The 19,989-nt window shown below is 44.9% G+C and overlaps 1 protein-coding gene across 1 annotated transcript in view; it reads right to left on the bottom strand.

Moving 5' to 3' along the window:
* Positions 1-19,989, bottom strand: part of ttc39c (tetratricopeptide repeat domain 39C) — a 143,388-nt gene that overhangs the window by 70,002 nt on the left and 53,397 nt on the right. Inside the window, exon 3 of the mRNA XM_038808550.1 lies at positions 18,925-19,053. Coding sequence (XP_038664478.1) covers positions 18,925-19,053 — 129 coding nt within the window. The remainder of the gene's footprint in view (positions 1-18,924; positions 19,054-19,989) is intronic.

The following is a 19,989-nucleotide window of genomic DNA, read 5'->3' as shown; positions in this document are numbered from 1 at the left end:
GGCTAGGGATAGTGCACAGTGGCTCCCTGGCCCTCCTCCTGGATCGTGGGCACCTGGGCACTGCCACCATGGCACTGCCAAGGGTCAGTGCTCGAGGGTTGCCATGCACATAAAAGGAGGGTGGGTGGGGAGTTTGAAGGTTGTGGGTGTGCAGGGCAGGTAAGTAGCGGCCTACAGGATGTTGGGGATGAGCGGGGGTGACAGACCCAGAAGTTCACTTCGAGATCGGGGCACCCTTTCAAAATGACGGCCCGATCTTGGAGTTCACCTCTCCAGCGCTAAACAAAATCCCATGTATAAGGTAAACCGCTGAGAAACTCCCCAGGGCCCAAAGAAGTGACTAAATGTCATTGAACAGAGGTGGGAAACTCCCTGAACAACCCGCCACAAATGAACTGAGAAATGTTTTGGGAGAACGTGCTTTAAATGAATTTCTGAGCAAAAGGAGCATCATCACACCTCCCATTTAAAATGACAAAAAGACTTAAGTATTTTGTTGAATAACAGTGCTTCCTAATTATAATATATCTATACATGCAAGTAGAAAAGACATATGTAATTCTTTTTATTGCGCAAAAACAATTGAACATCGTAATCTTGAGAGGTCAAAACAGTTCCATGGTCGGGAAAGTATGGGAATCCTGCAATAAGATTACCGTCTTCTATTCTCCAGTGGGTACATGCCCAACCTGTTCAAACATTTCTCATAAGATAGCACGGCAGCGCAAGTGGATAGCACTATGGCTTCACAGCGCCAGGGTCCCATGTTCGTTCCCTGCTGGGTCACTGTCTGTGTGGAGTTTGCATGTTCTCTCCGCGTCTGCGTGGGTTTGCTCTGGGTGCTCTGGTTTCCGCCCACAGTCTAAAAACGTGCAGGATAGGTAGATTGGCCATGATAAATTGTCCTTAGTGACCAAAAAGGTTAGGAGGGGTTTTTGGGTTACGGGGATAGGGTGGAAGTGAGGGCTTAAGTGGGTCGGTGCAGATTCGATGGGCCGAATGGCCTCCTTCTGCACTGTATGTTCTATGTCAACACTTAGACTCAGGAAGGGAGAATCCAGTCCCATATCTACCTATTATGCTACCGTCACCGATCATGTTAATTGACTCCAAGGATGAGTGGACTATGAACATAGAACATACAATGCAGGAGGAGGCCATTCGGCCCATCGAATCTGCAGAGGGATAAATATTGTCTTGGGCACCATCCCATGCTCCTCTTCGAAACAGTGCGATGAGACATTCCACATTTACCCAAGAGGTGGAACATTCCATCCCAAAAACATCATCACACAGAGTGAAGCACTAAATGAATACTGAACATCTGTTATATTGTTGGAGAGGACAGTGTGAAACAGACAGGTAAGCTAGAGGAGATACTTGTTAGGAAGGAAGATGTGTTGGGCATTTTGAAAAACTTGAGGATAGACAAGTCGCCCGGGCCTGACGGGATATATCCAAGGATTCTATGGGAAGCAAGAGATGAAATTGCAGAGCCGTTGGCAATGATCTTTTCGTCCTCACTGTCAACAGGGGTGGTACCAGGGGATTGGAGAGTGGCGAATGTCGTGCCCCTGTTCAAAAAAGGGAATAGGGATAATCCTGGGAATTACAGGCCAGTTAGTCTTAATTCGGTGATTTATGAGGGGTAGGTCTTGCCTTACAAGTCTTATTGAATTATTTGAGGAGGTGACCAAGCATGTGGATGAAGGTAAAGCAGTGGATGTAGTGTACATGGATTTTAGTAAGGCATTTGATAAGATTCCCCATGGTAGACTTATGCAGAAAGTAAGGAGGCATGGCAGAGGGGAGAACAGCCCCGGACCTCCCCGGACAGGCGCCGGAATGTGGCGACTAGGGGCTTTTCACAGTAACTTCATTGAAGCCTACTCGTGACAATAAGCGATTTTCATTTCATTTAGTGGGAAATTTGGCCAGTTGGATAATGAACTGGCTAACCGATTGAAGTCAGAGAATGGTGGTGGATGGCAAATATTCAGCCTGGAGGCTAGTTACCAGTGGCATACCGCAGGGATCAGTTCTGGGTCCTCTGCTGTTTGTGATTTAAATTAATGACTTGGATGAGGGAGTTGAAGGGTGGGTCAGTAAATTTGCAGACGATACGAAAATTGGTGGAGTTGTGCATAGTGAGGAGGGCTGTTGTCAGCTGCAAAGCGACATAGATAGGATGCAGAGCTGGGCTGAGAAGTGGCAGATGGAGTTTAACCCTGAAAAGTGTGAGGTTGTCCATTTTGGAAGGACAAATATGAATGCGGAATACAGGGTTAACGGTAGGGTTCTTGGCAATGTGGAGGAGCAGAGAGATCTTGGGGTCTATGTTCATAGATCTTTGAAAATTGCCACTCAAGTGGATAGTGCTGTGAAGAAGGCCTACGGTGTGCTAGCGTTCATTAGCAGAGGGATTGAATTTAAGAGTTGTGAGGTGATGATGCAGCTGTACAAAACCTTGGTCAGGCCACATTTGGAGTACTGTGTGCAGTTCTGGTCGCCTCATTTTCCGAAGGGTGTGGAAGCTTTGGAAAAGGTGCAAAGGAGATTTACCAGGATGTTGCCTGGAATGGAGAGTAGGTCTTACGAGGAAAGGTTGAGGGTGCTCGGCCTTTTCTCATCAGAACGGAGAAGGATGAGGGGTGACTTGATAGCGGTTTATAAGATGATTAGGGGAATAGATAGAGTAGACAGTCAGGCTTTTCCCCCGGGTGGAACAAACCATTACAAGGGGACATAAATTTAAGGTGAAAGGTGGAAGATATAGGGGGGATGTCAGAGGTAGGTTCTTTACCCAGAGAGTAGTGGGTTCATGGAATGCACTGCCTGTGGAAGTAGTTGAGTCGGAAACATTAGGGACCTTCAAGCGACTATTGGATAGGTACATGGATTACGGTAGAATGATGGGGAGCAGATTAATTTGTTCTTAATCTGGGACAAAAGTTCGGCACAACATCATGGGCTGAAGGGCCTGTTCTGTGCTGTATTTTTCTATGTTCTATGAACAAATATGTTGGGCATGATTATATGCTCGAATCTTTGAGTTGCACCAAGGTTTACTGACTCCCAGCTGAGAGTGCCACAGCTGACACCATGGGCAAGGGTGATCAGAAAGCAACAAAAGTTCTGTTTGAACTTTCTTTTTTAATTCTGCAAAGCAGTTTGTGACAATCTCATTAGCAGTGCAAAACATGGCAACAGGAAACTGAATTTGTAGAAGAAAATATACAAATGTATTTTGAGTGGCAATAAAAATGTACAAAATTCACTCCATTCAGAATACAGTGGAGCAAAATAGAAGTACTTTACGATGCACTGAAACTACTTCTTTCGGTTCAAACTATAAAAAACTCTCCCTTTCAAATCGGAGGGGGAAAAAATGCTGCATTTATATAGCACCAACGTCCCAGGATGGCCCAACATGCTTGACAACCAATTAAGTACTTTTGAAATTCACTGCTGCATTAGATTTTTGGGGCACTGAGGGAATTTACGAAATGGAGGTAGTGTGGGACAGTGCAGCTGAGTTAGAACATCAGCCATGGTCATATGAGAAACACAGATAATAGGAGAGGAATAGGCTATTCAGCCCTTTGTGTCTGCTTCACCATTCAATATTATCACAGCTAATACTCTATCCTACTACAAAACTCCAGCGCTGTACCAATACCCCTTGCTGCTTTTAGAGTCTAGAAATCTAATTCCTCCTTAAGTGTATTCAGGGACTTGGCCTCCACAGCCTAGTCAACCCAATGTCTCCTCATATGACATAACCTCACACTTTTCCACATTGTATTCTATCTGCCACTCCATTGCCCACTCTCCTAGCCTGTCTAAGTTTTTCTGCAGCCCCTCTGCTTCCTCAATACTACCTGTACTTGTCCCTCTACATATCTTTGTCTAATCAGTGACTTCAGTTCCTTCTTCCAGATCGTTAATGTATATTGTGACAAGTTATGACCCCAACGCCTACCCCCGAGGCACACCACTAGTCACTGGCTACCATCCTGAAAAAGACCCCTTTATCCCCACTCTCTGCCTTCTGCCAATCAGCCAATCCTCCATCCATGCCAGGATCTTACCCTTAACACCATCGGCTCTTAACTTATTTAACAGTCTCCTGTGCGGCACCTTGTCAAAGGCCTTCTGGAAATCTAAATAAATCATGTCCACTGGTTCTCCTTTGTCTAATAGATTTGTCAGACATGACCTCCCCTTGACGAAGCCGTGCTGACTCAGTCCTATTTAATCATGCACTTCCAAGTACTCCGCAATGTCACCTTTAATAATGAAATCTTACCAATGACCAAAGTCAGACTAACTGGCCGATAATTACCTGTCTTCTTCCTCCCTCCCTTCGCAAACAGGGATGATACATTAGCCATTTTCCAGTCCTCTGGGAACCTCCCTGCCTCCAATGATTGCTGAAAGATCATTACCAATGCCGCCACAAACTCCTCAGCTATCACTTTTAGAACCCTGGCGTGTATTCCATCCGGTCTGGGTGATTTATCCATCTTCAGACCTATCAGTTTCCCCAGAACCTTCTTAGTGATGGCCACTACACTCACCACTGTCCCCTGATTCTCCTGAAATTTTGGTATCTTCCTTCGTGAAGACTGATGCAAAGTAACTATTCAGTTGCTCTGCCATTTCTTGATTTCCTATTACCACTTCTTGCCTCTCTCTTATCATTTATATATTGAGAAAAAAAACTCTGGCTATCTTCTTTTATATTACTAACTCGCTTGCACTCATATTTCATCTTCTGCCACCCCCCCCCCCCCCCCCCCCCCCCCCCCCCGACTTTTTGCTTTTTTAGTTGTCCTCTGCTCACTTTTAAAGACTTGCAAATCCTCTGGCTTCCACTATCCTTGCCATCTTGAAAGCTTTTTCTTTTATGCTGTCCTTGGCTTCCTTGTCAGCCACAGATTCCTTGTCCTCCCCTTTGCATGGCAGATTCACCAGGATGTTGCCTGGGATGGAGCATTTTAGCTATGAAGAGAGGCTGGATAAGCTTGGGTTGTTTTCCTTGGAGCAGAGAAGGCTGAGGGGGGACCTGATTGAGGTGTATTAGATAACAAGGGGCATGGACAGGGTAGATGGAAGGCAGCTGTTCCCCTAAATTGAAGGATCCTTAACAAGGGGGCACAATTGTAAATTGAGGCAGGAGGTTCAGAGGGAATTTGAGCAAACATCTGTTCACCCAGAGGGTGATGGAATGCACTGTCTGGGAGGGTATTTGAAGCAGGAAACCTCACAATCAAAGATATTTGGATGAGCACTTAAAATGTCATAAGATTCAAGGCTATGGGTCAAGTGCTGGAAAATGGGATTATAATAATCTTTATTGGTGTCGCAAGTAGGTTTACATTAACACTGCAATGAAGTTACTGTGAAAAGCCCCTCGCTGCCACACTTCGGCGCCTGTTCAGGTACACAGAGGGAGAATTCAGAATGTCCAATTCACCTAACAGCACGTCTTTCGGGACTTGTGGAAGGAAACCGGAGCACCCGGAGGAAACCCACGCAGACAGTGCAGACTCCACACAGGCAGTGACCCAAGCTCGAACCCGGAAGTGTAGATTAGAGTCATTTTTTTTTCAATGCGGGCTTCATCGACCAACGGGTTTCTTCTAAACTCTGATTCGATTAAATCTTATGAAAGGTCATCTTTTCTCTCTCCACTGCTGATGCCTGAAACTGTTGAATACTTCACACATTTTCTGTTTTTATTTCAGATTTTAAGAAGTGTCTTGAAGGAAGGAACATAGAGACAGAGAGGGAAAGTGTTGATAAAGTTTAGATCAAGATAATTGAAAGCACTGCTGCCACTAAAGGAGTGATTATAAATCAAGATGTTATTGCTTCTGGCCTTTTGGTGAAAATCAAGCCCAAGATCAGGTACAAAGCCTTTTCTGGTCAACTTGGATCTTGTATGTCTCTCTCTTGTGGGGACCATGCATTGGATTCAATTGAATTGGAATTGGTTTTTGGAGCAAGGAGATAGATTCAGGGCTTGCCCTGTCCACTCCGCACACTGGCTTTGCAACTCTGAGAAAGGAATAAAAAAACATTTTTTAACCTGAAAAATCGGGATGTTCATGGGGCTTGGATTGGAGGAGGAGAGACTCAGAACGTTGTAGGGCTGGAAGAGGATACCGATATGTGGAGGGGTTGGAACTGACTACACGAAGGTTGGCCCCAATACAAACAATCCAATGATTTTTATTCTCTGGTGCCCTAACTGCCTGTCCCATCGAGTGGCCAGTCCATATTCTAATATTATCTATCCATGCCAACCTGGGTCTTCCTTGTATGCATTGTCGAGGCATTTTGCCTCACATCACCTCTTTTCGCAAACACAACCCTCTTGTTAGCATCACAGGCCCAAAATGTGAGCTTCCATGATATCACCTCCTCAAACAAGTTGCTCTCCACACCAGCGTTCTCGAATACCCAAGTGTTTGTCCACTTGAACATTATATCTATCTAAACCCCTTCATTTCTAATGCTCTCATTCTAGCCTCATCACTCTTCTTGGATGGTGCAGATTTCTCAGCCACACATTGTCACCAGCCAACCAGGAGCTTTAAGAAGACAAATTTTCCTTTTAGTCCAGATGTTATGGCTACCCCATACTCTCACAATCCAAGACCCTCGTTGAGTCTAGCCCGAATATCTTTGGTAGACTTTTCACCCCCCGCCCCCAACGAGCAACTCCTCAAACACAGCCACGTACATCCCCCAAGTTGCCTCGAAGCCCTCCGCTGAACCCCTTAATTAATATTTGATTTTATTCTAGCCGAAGAAACCTGACACAAAGGCCACCTGAAGCCCCTTTACCTATCAGTGTCAGTTATTGGATACTTAACATAAATGAGACAACTAATTGGAATGTCTCTTAACCCATTACTTAACAGTCTCCCCTTCCTTGGAGGAAGAAAAATAATTAGGTGAAACAAAGTTATAAGAAACTCAAAAACACACACGCAATTTCCCCCCTTCTTTTTTTTTCATTTTTGGAAGAAAATGAAAGCGCCCTTCATTAACAATATCCCAAAGTTTCTGTGAGCTAGCCCCTCTTTGTAAAACAGTCTGACAATTGATAGCTACTGTCAACCCATTTAATTTTGGCTATCTCCCTTCTGTCCAACATCTGCTTCAAACTTGCAATGTCTATCCTTAACCTTTCTTCATTGACACTTTTTGTAGCGTGCACATTTTCCCACAGGGATTTATTGTCAATGTGACAGTCAATAGCCAAATCCCCTAATCCCAAAATTTCTGTCAATATCTGAGATATATAAAAGGCCATATCCACCGCCTCTACAAGGCTCAACATCTCAGCAGCCAAAGTGCTTTTGACCTTATTTTCTTTGTTTCCCATACAAGAGGGCAACATTTACCATTGTTCCTCAAAACGAAAATTATAAAACCTCCTGCGCTTGAAACCCCATCACATAAATTTGCATAGGACACATCACTATGAACCATGAGTTTCAAGTGCCTACGGTCACCTAAAACTGGGAACATCAAAACACACACCTGCATTTTTAGTTTGACCAACACTTTATTTGCTCTTATTATGTCTTTCACTTTGGAATCATTCATTTTTGTACTCAACTCTAAAGAAATCAAAACTCACGTCTGGTCTAGTCTGTCTACCTAACCCATTCAGTTGCCCAATTAAACTTCGCAGTTGCTCTTTTTCCATCTTTGAAACCATTGCGTGTTTTTGTGAAACCCGGCCACGACTAATTGCTATTGGGCTGATGCTCTCCAAATAAGATTGGTGACGTAAAGTTGCCCCTAACTTAGTCTGTCCGATTTCCAGTCCAATATATTTAAATGCACCGGAAGCCTGACATCCAACCCTGAATTCTTTCCTCAAACCAGAGATTACAATAGCTTCAAAATCACTAGTCCCACCCCACAAAAAATCATCGACATGCATCATAAAGATGCCAGAACGATTTCCTTTATAGTGCCAGTAAAACATTGCCGGATCTGCTTTCAACTGGCAACAGCCTAACTTTAACAAAACTTCCCTTACCGAAAAGTACCAGACTCTAGAATGCATCATTCAATCCATATACATATTTGTTCAACTTCCAGAGTACTCCTTCTGTGTTAGCTGCCTCTTTCGGAGGACGGAGAAAAATGTTGCTTTGGAGCTGATGCCCCTGCAAAAAGGCAGCTTTTATTTCTATAGATTTGCATTCCCATGCCTTTGTAGCTAATAGAGCCAAGATCTTTGAAATAAAACTTTTCCTGGCGTAGGTGAATCTACCCTTAAATCCTGACCTTCTAAGTTTTCTTCAAATTTCCTTGCCACAAACCTGGCCTTTGCTTTATAAGTTCCACCCAGAAGAACCTTTTCCGTGCAAATCCATCTGTGGGATAGAGCTTTTGGTCCCCTATCCGGTACTTCCGTGTATACCCCAAATTCACTCCAACTATGCAGTTCTTGCTGTTTGGCATCTTTGACAACTTTTTCATCTAATTTATTTGAAGCCACCAAAATCTCACGTGCATGTAGGCTTCTACGCCTATTAATATTCGTAGTCTTACTCATGTTCCGAGGTGTTGATAAACTACGTCCCCTCTCCCGCCTGGTATCTCGTTCTGTACTGCTACTGCTTGATCTTTCCCTTCTGTTGTGGGATGTCCTTTCGATAGTTCTCGACCTTTTCCTGCGAACCTGTTCACTATCCGATGTACTATCTGAACTGGCACTGCCTTTCTCTGCCCTCCATTTTTGAACTTTGTTTTCCCAATCCGTTGTCTTGACTCCCTCTCCTGAATGCTGTACATTTAACCAATGTTTATACTTTCCAGTGGCCTTCCCTGCTCTACTAATAACAGTTGCATCCTTTCATTGACTAGACCCTTCAGGCAAGTATGACACTTTTGTACCAACTTTTGGCAGTTGCCCTGTCGGAAAAATGGCCTGTTCTAATTCATCAGAAGTGTTGTGTTCCTCGACAGAAACCCTGTCTATATCAGTTAACTGGTCCTCATAGTTCTGTAACACATGCGTACCAGATGACTCTGGTTCCTCATCATGTCTGCCTGCTCTGTCTAAATCTGAAAAATTGTAATCTGTACCGATTATCCTTGATGAATGTGCCCTAACATTTTGATTACCATGTTGCAAAATAATTGTTTTTCCATCCATGCCTATGATCTTCCCTGGGCCTTTCCATTCATTAGAATTGTCTCTCTTGTAGTATACCATGTCTCGTGGTTGGACCAGGACAGATTGTTGTTGATGTGCACACCTAGGAATTTGAAGCTGTCAACCATCTCCACCTCGGCCCCATTGATGCAGACAGGAGTGTGTACAATGGCTTCTGCTTCAGAGACCTGTGTGCTCTGTCCACCCCCGGGGCCTAATCCCGCACTCCCTCCGCCATCATCCTCGAAATGTACCTCGTGGCACTCATACCTTCCACTCCTTCAGGCAGGCCAGCTATTTGCCGATTCTGCCTTCTTGGCCCATTTTCCTGCTCCTCCACCTTTGCTCGCAGCGTCTTGCAAAGGTCGACTAAGATCCCCATCTCAGACTCCAGTGCCACCACGATCGCTGTGCTCCGACATCTCAATCTCTCGAATCTGCAACCCTAGTGCCTCCAGACATTTGAGGAGTTGGAGAGATTTTTAATTCGCAATGGATTGAAATCATAGAATCATAGAATTTACAGTGCAGGAAGCCATTCGGCCCATCGCGTCTGCACCGGCTCTTTTGAAAGAGCACCCTACTCTCCACCCTATCCCCATAACCCAGTAACCCCACCCAACACCAAGGGCAATTTTGAACACTAAGGGCAATTTATCATGGCCAATCCACCTAACCTGCACATCTTTGGACTGTGGGAGGAAACCCACGCACACACGGGGAGAATGTGCAGACTCCGCACAGAGTGACCCAGCCAGGAATCGAACCTGGGACCCTGGAGCTGTGAAGCAATTGTGCTAACCACCATGCTACCGTGCTGCCCATAGGGTAGTGGCAAGGTTGTGGAGAACAGGCAGGACGGTGGAGTTGAGGCCATGTTGAGATCAGCCATGATTGTATTTAACGGTGGAGCAGGCTCGAGAGGCTAAATTGCCAATTCATAGTTCTTATGTTTTGGTCTGTAGGTAATAGCACCTCAAGCACAAATTTGCCGTTCTTGATTAAGAAGGGTGTTTCTTTATTAACATGGGGATCAGGCGTTATGGAGAGAAGGCAGGAGAATGGGGATGAGGAACATACTGTCCTTGATCGACTGGGGGAGCAAACTAAATGGGCCGAATGGCCGAATTTTATGGTCAATCACGTTGACATTTATTAGGAGACTTTTTTATGGTTAACTTAATCAAGGCAATCCACCAACTCCTGTAGGTCAGACCAAGCAGAACAAGGGGATTAGGGGTTACGGGGAGAAGGCAGGAGAATGGGGGTGAGAAAATATCAGCCATGATTGAATGGCGAAGCAGACTCGATGGGCCAAGTGGCCTAATTCTGCTCCTATGTCTTACGGTCTAATGTCATTACATATTGAAGATTCGAAGCACATCGCCCACCAATCGGTATTCCACCTTTTTATTTACCAAGCGTCTTTTGCACTTTGTACTTTACACCTCTACTATCAAAGCCAAGTATCCCATTTATCTTTTTAACAGCCTTCTAAACTTGTCCTGCAATATATGTACATTCACAGGTCCCTGTTCTGGCACTCTCTTTAACACTGTACCATTTCGTTTTTGTTGTCTCTGCTCATACTTCCAACAAAATGGATCACAGAATCACAGAAAAGTGCAGTGCAGAAAAGGCCCTTTGGCCCAAAGAGTCTGTACCGCCGCATGAATGTTATGATGTGCCAAGTGCTCATCCAGGTATTTTGTAAAGAATATCACCACCCACTGGGTAAAAATGTTTTCCCTCAAATCCCCCCCAAACCTCCTGCCCCTCTCCTTTAGCTTGTGGCCCCCACATAACCAACCCTTCCAACTAAGGGGAAACAGCTGTTCCCTATCCACGCCCCTCATAACCTTGTACACCTCGATCCGGTTTCACCCGCACCCCTCCCCAAAAGTCTTTGCTCCAGCGAAAACAACCCAAGCCTATCAAACCTTTCTTCATTAACTTAAATGTTCCATCCCAGGCAACATCCTGGTGAATCTTCTCTGCACCCCCTCCAGCACAATCATATCCTTCCTATAATGTGGCGACCAGAATTGCACACACTACTCCAGCTGTGGCCTCACCAATGTTGCATACAACTTCAACATGGCTTCCTTGCTTTTGTAATCTATGCCTCGATTGATAAAGGCAAGTGTCCCATAGGCCTTTTTCACCACCCTATTAAGCTGCCCTTCTGCCTTCAGGGATCTATTTACAAATGCGCCATGGTCTCTTTGTTCCTCAGGACTTCCAAGTGTGGTGCCATTCATTGAATATTTATTTGTCAAATTACTCCTTCCAAAGGGCAACACCTCACACTTTTCAGGATTAAATTACATTTGCCACTTTTCTTCCTATTAGACCATCCCGTCTATATCTTCCTGTAACTTCCTGTGCGCGGTAGCACTGTGGCTAACACTATGGCTTCACAGCGCCAGGGTCCCAGGTTCGATTCCCCGCTGGGTCACTGTCTGTGCGAAGTCTGTGCGTTCTCCCCGTGTCTGTGTAGGTTTCCTCCGGGTGCTCCGGTTTTCTCCCACAGTCCAAAGACGTACCGGTTAGGTGGATTGGCCATGATAAATTGCCCTTTGTGTCCAAAAAGGTTAGAAGGGGCTATTGGGTTACGGGGATAGGGTGGAAGTGGGGGCTTAAGTAGGTTGGTGCCAACTCGATGGGCCGAATGGCCTCCTTCTGCACCGTATGTTCTATGTTACCACCCGGCTTATCTTTGTGTCATCCGCAAACCTAGTGATCCCCCCCCCCCCCCAAACATAGTCATCTATGTCACCACCTTGTCAAGCTCCCCTGTATCCCATGTGCATTTGCCTTCTTAAACAGTCATATAAACTACATCAACTGCACTACCCTCATCTACACACCTGGTCACATGCACAAAAAATTCAATCAAATTTGTTAGGCCTGGCCTCCCTCTGACAAAGTCATGCTGACTATTCCTGATCAAACCTTGCCTCTCCAAGTGAAGATAGATTCTCACCTTCAGAATTTTCTCCATTAGTTTCCCTACCCCAGTCATGAGATTCAGTGGCCTGTAGTCCCCTGGCTTATCCATGCAGCCTTTCTTAAACAGTGGGACCACACTTCCCATTTTTCTGCACTAAATGTCATCCTCATGAATCTGCCCCTTTCATCCATTTGCCTATGTTTCCCTGAAGTCTTGCTACTATCTTCCCTATTGTTTACTACATTTCGGAGTTTAGTGTTATCAGCAAATTTTGGAATTATGCCAAAGTATACATAATTCCATTTCTTCAATACATCGGGAAAAAATGCATTGCCCCTGAGGGACATGATTGGACACTTCCCTCCAGTCTAAAAAAACAGTTATTCACATTACTCCCTGCTTTGCCCCGTAGCCAATTTTATATCCATACAGCCCCTTTAATCCCACGGGCTGCAGTTTTGCAAACAAGTCTATTATGTGGTGCTTTTGTTTATTAATTCATGAGATGTGAACATTACTGACAAGGTCACCTTTACTGCCAAGCTCTAGTTGCCGTTGAGAAGGTGATAAGAGCTGCCTTCTTGAATCTCTGCAACCCATGTTGTGTAGGTACAGTATTATTAGTGAGGGAGTTCCTTTTGAAAGTCTACATACACATCAATTTCACTACCCCAACCTATCCTCTCTATTTCAACAAAGAACATAATCTCATTAGTCAAATGCAATTTGCCTTCAACAAATGTGCTTTAAAAAATTGTTAACCATTTTCTCCAAGTTTCAATTAATTTTGTCCCAATAATTGTCCCTGAAAGCTGACATTAGTCTGAATAGCGTTTAATTGCCAATTTTGTCCCTCTTCCCTTTTATAAATGCAATGCCACATTTGCAAACCTCCAGCTCTTCTCATATTGGATTGGAAAATTGTGGCAACAGCCTCTGCAACTTCCAACTTACCTTCCTCAGCAACCTAGGTTGCTTTCCATCTGGACTGGGTGACTCTTCTACAGTATTGCAAACTTTTTAAAATTATCTCTCCTTTAGGGTTCCCATTTGAGTTCTCTGCCACCCCTTCTTTAGAAACAGTATCACTGTAAAGGAGGAGTATGTTGCCAAAGTACTCATTTAGCGCCTCAGCCTTTTAGTACCGCAGATCCTTTTTTCGGTCCCATATTGGCTCAATCCTTTCTTTGACCATCTATCGGATTCGATTTATTTGTTTATTGTCACGTGTACCGAGGTACAGTGAAAAGTATTTTTCTGCAAGCAGTTCAAACAGATCATTAAGTACATGAAAGAAAATAAAATACATAATAGGGCAACACAAGGTACACAATGTAAATACATAGACACCGGCATTGGGTGAAGCATACAGGGTGTAGTATTAGTCAGGTCAGTCCATAGGAGGGTCGTTTAGGAGTCTGGTAGCAGCGGGGAAGAAGCTGTTTTTGAGTCTGTTCGTGTGTGTTCTCAGACTTCTGTATCACCTGCCCGATCGAAGAAGTTGGAAGAGTGAGTAAGCCGGTTGGGAGGAGTCTTTGATTATGCTGCTCGCTTTCCCCAGGCAGCGGGCGGTGTAGATGGAGTCAGTGGATGGGAGGCAGATTTGTGTGATGGACTGGGCTGTGTTCACGACACTCTGAAGTTTCTTGCGGTCTTGGACTGAGCAGTTGCCATACCAGGCTGTGATGCAGTCAGATAGGATCCTTTCTATGGTGCATCTGTCGAAATTGGAAAGAGTCAGTGTGGACATGCGAATTTCTTTAGTGTCCCAAGGATGTAAAGGAGCTGTTGTGCTTTCTTGGTGGTAACGTCGACGTGGGTGGACCAGGACAGATTGTTGCTGATGTGCACACCTAGGAATTTGCAGCTGTTAACCATCTGCACCTCGGCCCCGTTGATGTTGACAGGGGTGTGTACAGTACTTTGCTTCCTGAAGTATCCTGTTGGAACTGAGGCCCACTGAAAGTGAGAACTGAAAGTGAAACCTCGGAAGGCGACGGGCCCGGACGGGATCCCTGGTCGTGCACTCAGAGTCTGCGCGGACCAGCTGGCAGAGGTATTCAAACACCTTTAACTTGTCCCTACTCCACTTTGAGGTCCCCACCTGCTTCAAGACCACCATCATACCGGTACCAAAGAAGAACCAGGCAACGTGCCTCAATGACTACCGTCCGGTGGCCCTGACTTCAGTCATAATGAAGTGCTTCAAGAGGTTGATCATAAAGCGCATCACCTCCACACTCCCAGAACGCCTTGATCCACTGCAATTCGCATACCTTTGCAACCGGTCCACATCAGGCGCCATTTCCCTGGCCCTACACTCATCCCTAGAGTATCTCGAAAACAAGGACTCCTACATCAGACTCCTATTTATTGACTACAGCTCCGCCTTCAACACCATAATCCCAGCCAAGCTCATATCAAAGCTCCAAAACCTAGGACTTGGCTCCTCACTCTGCCACTGCATCCTCGTTTTTCTGACCAACAGACCACAATCAGTAAGAACGAACAACAACACCTCCTCCACAATAGTCCTCAATACCAGGGGCCCACAAGGCTGCGTACTTAGCTCCCTACTCTACTCCTTGTACATACACGACTGCGTGGCAAAACGTGGTTCCAACTCCATCTACACGTTTGCTGACGATACGACCATAGTGGGCCGGATCTCGAATAACGACGAGTCAGAATACAGGAGGGAGATAGAGAACCTAGTGGAGTGGTGGAGCGACAACAATCTCTCCCTCAATGCCAGCAAAACTAAAGAGCTGGTCATTGACTTCAGGAAGCAAAGTACTGTACACACCCCTGTCAGCATCAATGGGGCCGAGGTGGAGATGGTTAGAAGTTTCAAATTCCTAGGGGGGCACATCACCAAAAATCTGTCCTGGTCCACCCACGTCGACGCTACCATCAAAAGCACAACAGCGCCTATACTTCCTCAGGAAACTAAGGAATTTCGGCATGTCCACATTAATCCATACCAACTTTTACAGATGAACCATAGAAAGCATCCTATCGGGCTGCATCACAGCCTGGTATGGCAACTGCTCGGCCCAGGACCGCAAGAAACTTCAGAGAGTCGTGAACACCGCCCCAGTCCATCACACAAACCTGCCTCCCATCCATTGACTCCATCTACACATCCCGCTACCTGGGCAAAGCGGGCAGCATAATCAAAGATCCCTCCCACCCGACTTACTCACTCTTCCAACTTATTCCATCGGGCAGGAGATACAGAAGTCTGAGAACACGCACGAACAGACTCAAAAACAGCTTCTTCCCCACTGTCACCAGACTCCTAAATGACCCTCGTATGGACTGACCTCATTGACACTACACCCTGTATGCTTCATCCGATGCCAGTGCTTATGTAGTTACGCTGTATATCTTGTGTTGCCCTATTATGTATTTTCTTTTATTCCCTTTTCTTCCCATGTACTTAATGATCTGTTGAGCTGCTCACAGAAAAATACTTTTCACTGTACCTCGGTACACGTGATAATAAACAAATCTAATCCAATCCAATCCAATAGTAAACGCTAGCTACTTTCACAATTCTAATACATTTCAATGGTGCAACAATAGCAGATGGCTGGCTACTTTCTATATGCATGAGTAGAGAGGAATGTTGACAATGTGTCACTTGTTCTTTCACACAATACAGACTCCACTTTTAACGCACCAGGAAGTCCTCAGGCGGTGAAGTGCAAAGCTGGAGTTAGTGACTGAAACAGACAATACCTTTAAAAAATTCAGAACAGGTTAAACACGTGGTTGAAGGGGATAAAAAGGGATTTGGCAACAGAGCGAATTAGGATACTGCTGGTGTGGAGGATAAACATCAGAATGTTTCTAAGCGGTAAAGTTCATGTAGTTCTACACATAAGATTGGAATGCAGGCCCATCTGTTTGGTCTGGTAACAAGAATCAGAATTGTGAAGTCTGTTTTGTATGAAAAGGCAGGTGACACACTGTCAGCATTTGTACTTCCTCAGTAACGTACACACTTGATGTCACTACTCAGATATAGGAAACGGCCATCTGGTACCATTGTGTCCTTGAATTGGTTTTATTTGTGTAAATATCTTGACATTTACGATTAGGATGGGATTCATATAACCCAAACTGTAATCCCTATTTTACATGTATTAGTTATCTTGCTAAATTGTTGTTTTGTCATACTTTACCAATGCACTCCACTGTACAATTGGAAGCAGTTATCAGGGATACTTTACATACAAAGGAGGGGGAGAGAGTTAACATTTTGGTTGATGACCTTTCATCACAAATGTTAGAAATATAATAAATTATAAATGAAAGGGATGAGGATGGTATAATTTTTTTTTAAATGGAATGTCTGTGAAAGGGTGGAAGGTAGGAGAGGTTATAAACGACAAAAGAGTCAGTGATGCAAGGCTAAAGGGAATGGTAATGGGACAATGGGGGACAAGGCTTAGACTAGTGGAATGTCACAGGGTAAATGCTAAGGCCTCAGCTATTTACAAATCTATATTAAAGACTTGAATAAAGAGACAAAGAATAATTTACCTAAGTTTGCTGACAATACAAAGTTAGGTGGGAATGCCACAGGACACATAGGCAGGTGGCAAAGTAGTACGGAACTACAAGTAGGTCTTGTTAATGGAGAGGATATGGGGTTGGAACTTCAGCTCAGGATCAAACAAGTCTTCCCGATAATTAACTAGAGGAAATTCTGCTTGTCCCGGACCGGCACAGGGCTGATCAAGAAAGGTCATCAGCAGACATGAAGAAACTGAAATTGTGTTTTTGGATGATGTCGCCAAGAAGAACAACAATGAGTCAGAATACAGGAGGGAGATAGAGAAACTGGTGGAGTGGTGTAACGACAACAATCTCTCCCTCAATGACAGCAAAACTAAAGAGCCGGTCATTGACTTCAGGAAGCAAAGTATCGTACACACGCCTGTCAGCATCAGCGGGGCCGGGGTGGATATGGTTGACAGCTTCAAATTCCTAGGTGTGCACATCACCAAAAATCTGTCCTGGTCCACCCACATCGACACTATAACCAAGAAAGCACAAGAGCACCTGTACCTCCTCAGGAAACTAAGGAAATTCAGCATGTCCACATTGACTCTTACCAGTTTTTACAGATACACCATAGAAAGCACCCTAGCTGGCTGCATCACAGCCTGGTATGGCAACTGCTCAGTCCAAGACCACAAGAAACTACAGAAAGGCTCATGGAGAGGAGGACGGCCAATGTCTTGGCCTTCGCCTCTCTGACTGCATGGTGGTGAATTTTGCTGGAGTGGCGGTCGGCATCGCCACCAAGGGTAGCGGCTTGGTTGGGTGACCTGTATGACTTCCTGTATTAGAGAAGATAAAGTATGAATTAAGGGGCTCTTCAGAGGGATTTGAGGAAAGGTGGGGGATGTTTGTGACCATGTTTGAGGGGCTGTTCGTCGCCGGGGGGGGTGAAAAAGAAGACAAATCTGTACAGACTGTACAGTTGATTGTTGGGAAGCATGTTTCCCGGGGTGTTTGTTCGCTGTAACCTGTTTTGATACATGTTTGTAATAAAATACATTTTTTTAAAAAAGAAACTACAGAGAGTCGTGAACACAGCTCAGTCAATCACGAGAACCTGCCTCCCATCCACTGACTCTGTCTACACCTCCCGCTGCCGGGGGAAAGCAGGCAGCATAATCAAAGACCCCTCCCAACCGGCTTACTCACTCTTTCAACTTCTTCCATCGGGCAGGAGATACAAACGTCTGAGAACACGTACTAACACTAACACGCACTAGGGGCTGATTTAGCTCACTGGGCTAAATCGCTGGCTTTTAAAGCAGACCAAGCAGGCCAGCAGCACGGTTCGATTCCCGTATCAGCCTCCCCGGACAGGCGCCAGAATGTGGCGACTAGGGGCTTTTCACAGTAACTTCATTGAAGCCTACTCGTGACAATAAGCGGTTTTCATTTTCATTTTCAACAGATTCAAAAACAGCTTCTTTCCTGCTGTTACCAGATTCCTGAATGACTCTCTTTTCAACTGATCTGATTTCTTCACACATCTTCTCTGCTAATTAGTACTACACTCCTGTATGCTTCACCTGATGCCTGTGTCTATGTATTTACATTGTGTATTTATATATGCCCTATGTTTTTTGGTGTGTGTGTGTGTGTGTGTGTGTATATTTATGCATACGCTGTTTATTTTGATGTGCGGAATGATCTGTCTGGACTGTACGTGAACATTATGTTTCACTGTACCTCGGTACACGTGACAATAAAACAAGTACAAATCCAAATCCAAATCGAAGAAGTGAATCAATGCAAAACAGGAGGGGACAAATAACAGATCCTTGGAGACACCAGATTCAAGGGGCGAGCTGAGAAGCCGCTGCAAGAGATTCTCCCATTATGACTGGGCAAGAGTGGAACAAAGCAAGGGTATCAACTGGAATAGGGTCAAGAAAACAATGTCTCTTGAACAAGATGAGCTCAAAGAGAGCATGAACAATGAACAAAAGGAATGTTATGGAATGTGTTGAAGAGTGAACTCAGGAAATTAGAACTCCTCCATTTAGCCTGAATAAAGAGCTAAGGCACACAGTATGCTCTCCAGTACTTTCAGAAGCTCATTATGAATACAGTTAAATGTTTTCTTTCCAACTGTATAATTTGTAATTTGTGTAAGCATATGCCTACATATTGTAAGATTGAAGAAAATGTTCACCCCATTATTTGTTGTTAGATATTGAATAGAACTATCACAGCAGAGTGTACTCACATTCTTTTTAATTTTATTTCTGATTGTTTCAATGACTCCTGCTTCACTACTTTCACACAGCTTCTCCGTGCTTTTCAAATCGTCACAAGCCAACTGCATCTTTTCATCTTCAAAGGTCATCATGGCATTCTGGGAAATGAAGTTTGAATTAACAATATCCATTTTGACATGGTTAGTGATAAGTACAACTGAAATAATCATGTCTATTTTTCAAATAAGCTCACATTGGTAACAAGCATGTTCAATAAATATACTTTAAATCAGCATTAAATTACGCAGTATCTGGAACTATCACTTAACTACAGTAATTCAATGTTGTAAAACTATAAGCTAATGACTTGTCCATTTCTTATGTTAATCACAAAAAATATCCAGACACAATTCACCTCATTCTGTAGAACAATGCTTCCAGAGAAAATGGGCTGGATTCTCACTTTCTGAGTCTAGTGTTGACGCCAACGGAGAATCTGTGGAGTTTCACATCAGAAAAATCGGCGCTGCACCTGTACAGATTCCGCTACCGGTCAGGGGCTAGCACCACCACTCACACACACACACACACACCCCCCCCCCACCCCCCCCCCCCCCCCCCACCCCGCTCACGGCCAAAAAGGTGGGGCAGATTGTGCTGGAGCGCCCATGCAGCTGATGGGTCAGCTGGGGCCAGAGGGCACCCAGGGCACCGGGTTTAAAGCGGGCTGTCAGCGGCATGCGCAGCCCCATGGCTGCCTTGCCAGCTGCGGTAATGGTGTTGCGTACCCGTTCACCCCAACCCACAGGCCATCTCTTTTTTTAAAATAAATTTAGAGCACCCAATTCATTTTTTCCAATTAAGGGGCAATTTAGCGAGTCCAATCCACCTACCCTGCGCATCTTTGGGTTGTGGGAGCGAAACCCACGCAAACACGGGGAGAATGTGCAAACTCCACACGGACAGTGACCCACAGCCGGGGTCAAACCTGGGACCTCGGTGCGTGAGGCCGCAGTGCTAACTCACTGCGCCACCATGCTGCCCACAGGCCATCTTGGCCACACCCCAGTACTCACCCCGGCCCTGGCAGAAGC

The sequence above is a fragment of the Scyliorhinus canicula genome, chromosome 10 (assembly GCF_902713615.1).
Source record: "Scyliorhinus canicula chromosome 10, sScyCan1.1, whole genome shotgun sequence".
Classification (NCBI taxonomy): domain Eukaryota; kingdom Metazoa; phylum Chordata; class Chondrichthyes; order Carcharhiniformes; family Scyliorhinidae; genus Scyliorhinus; species Scyliorhinus canicula.
This window is presented reverse-complemented; position numbering and strand designations above follow the sequence as displayed.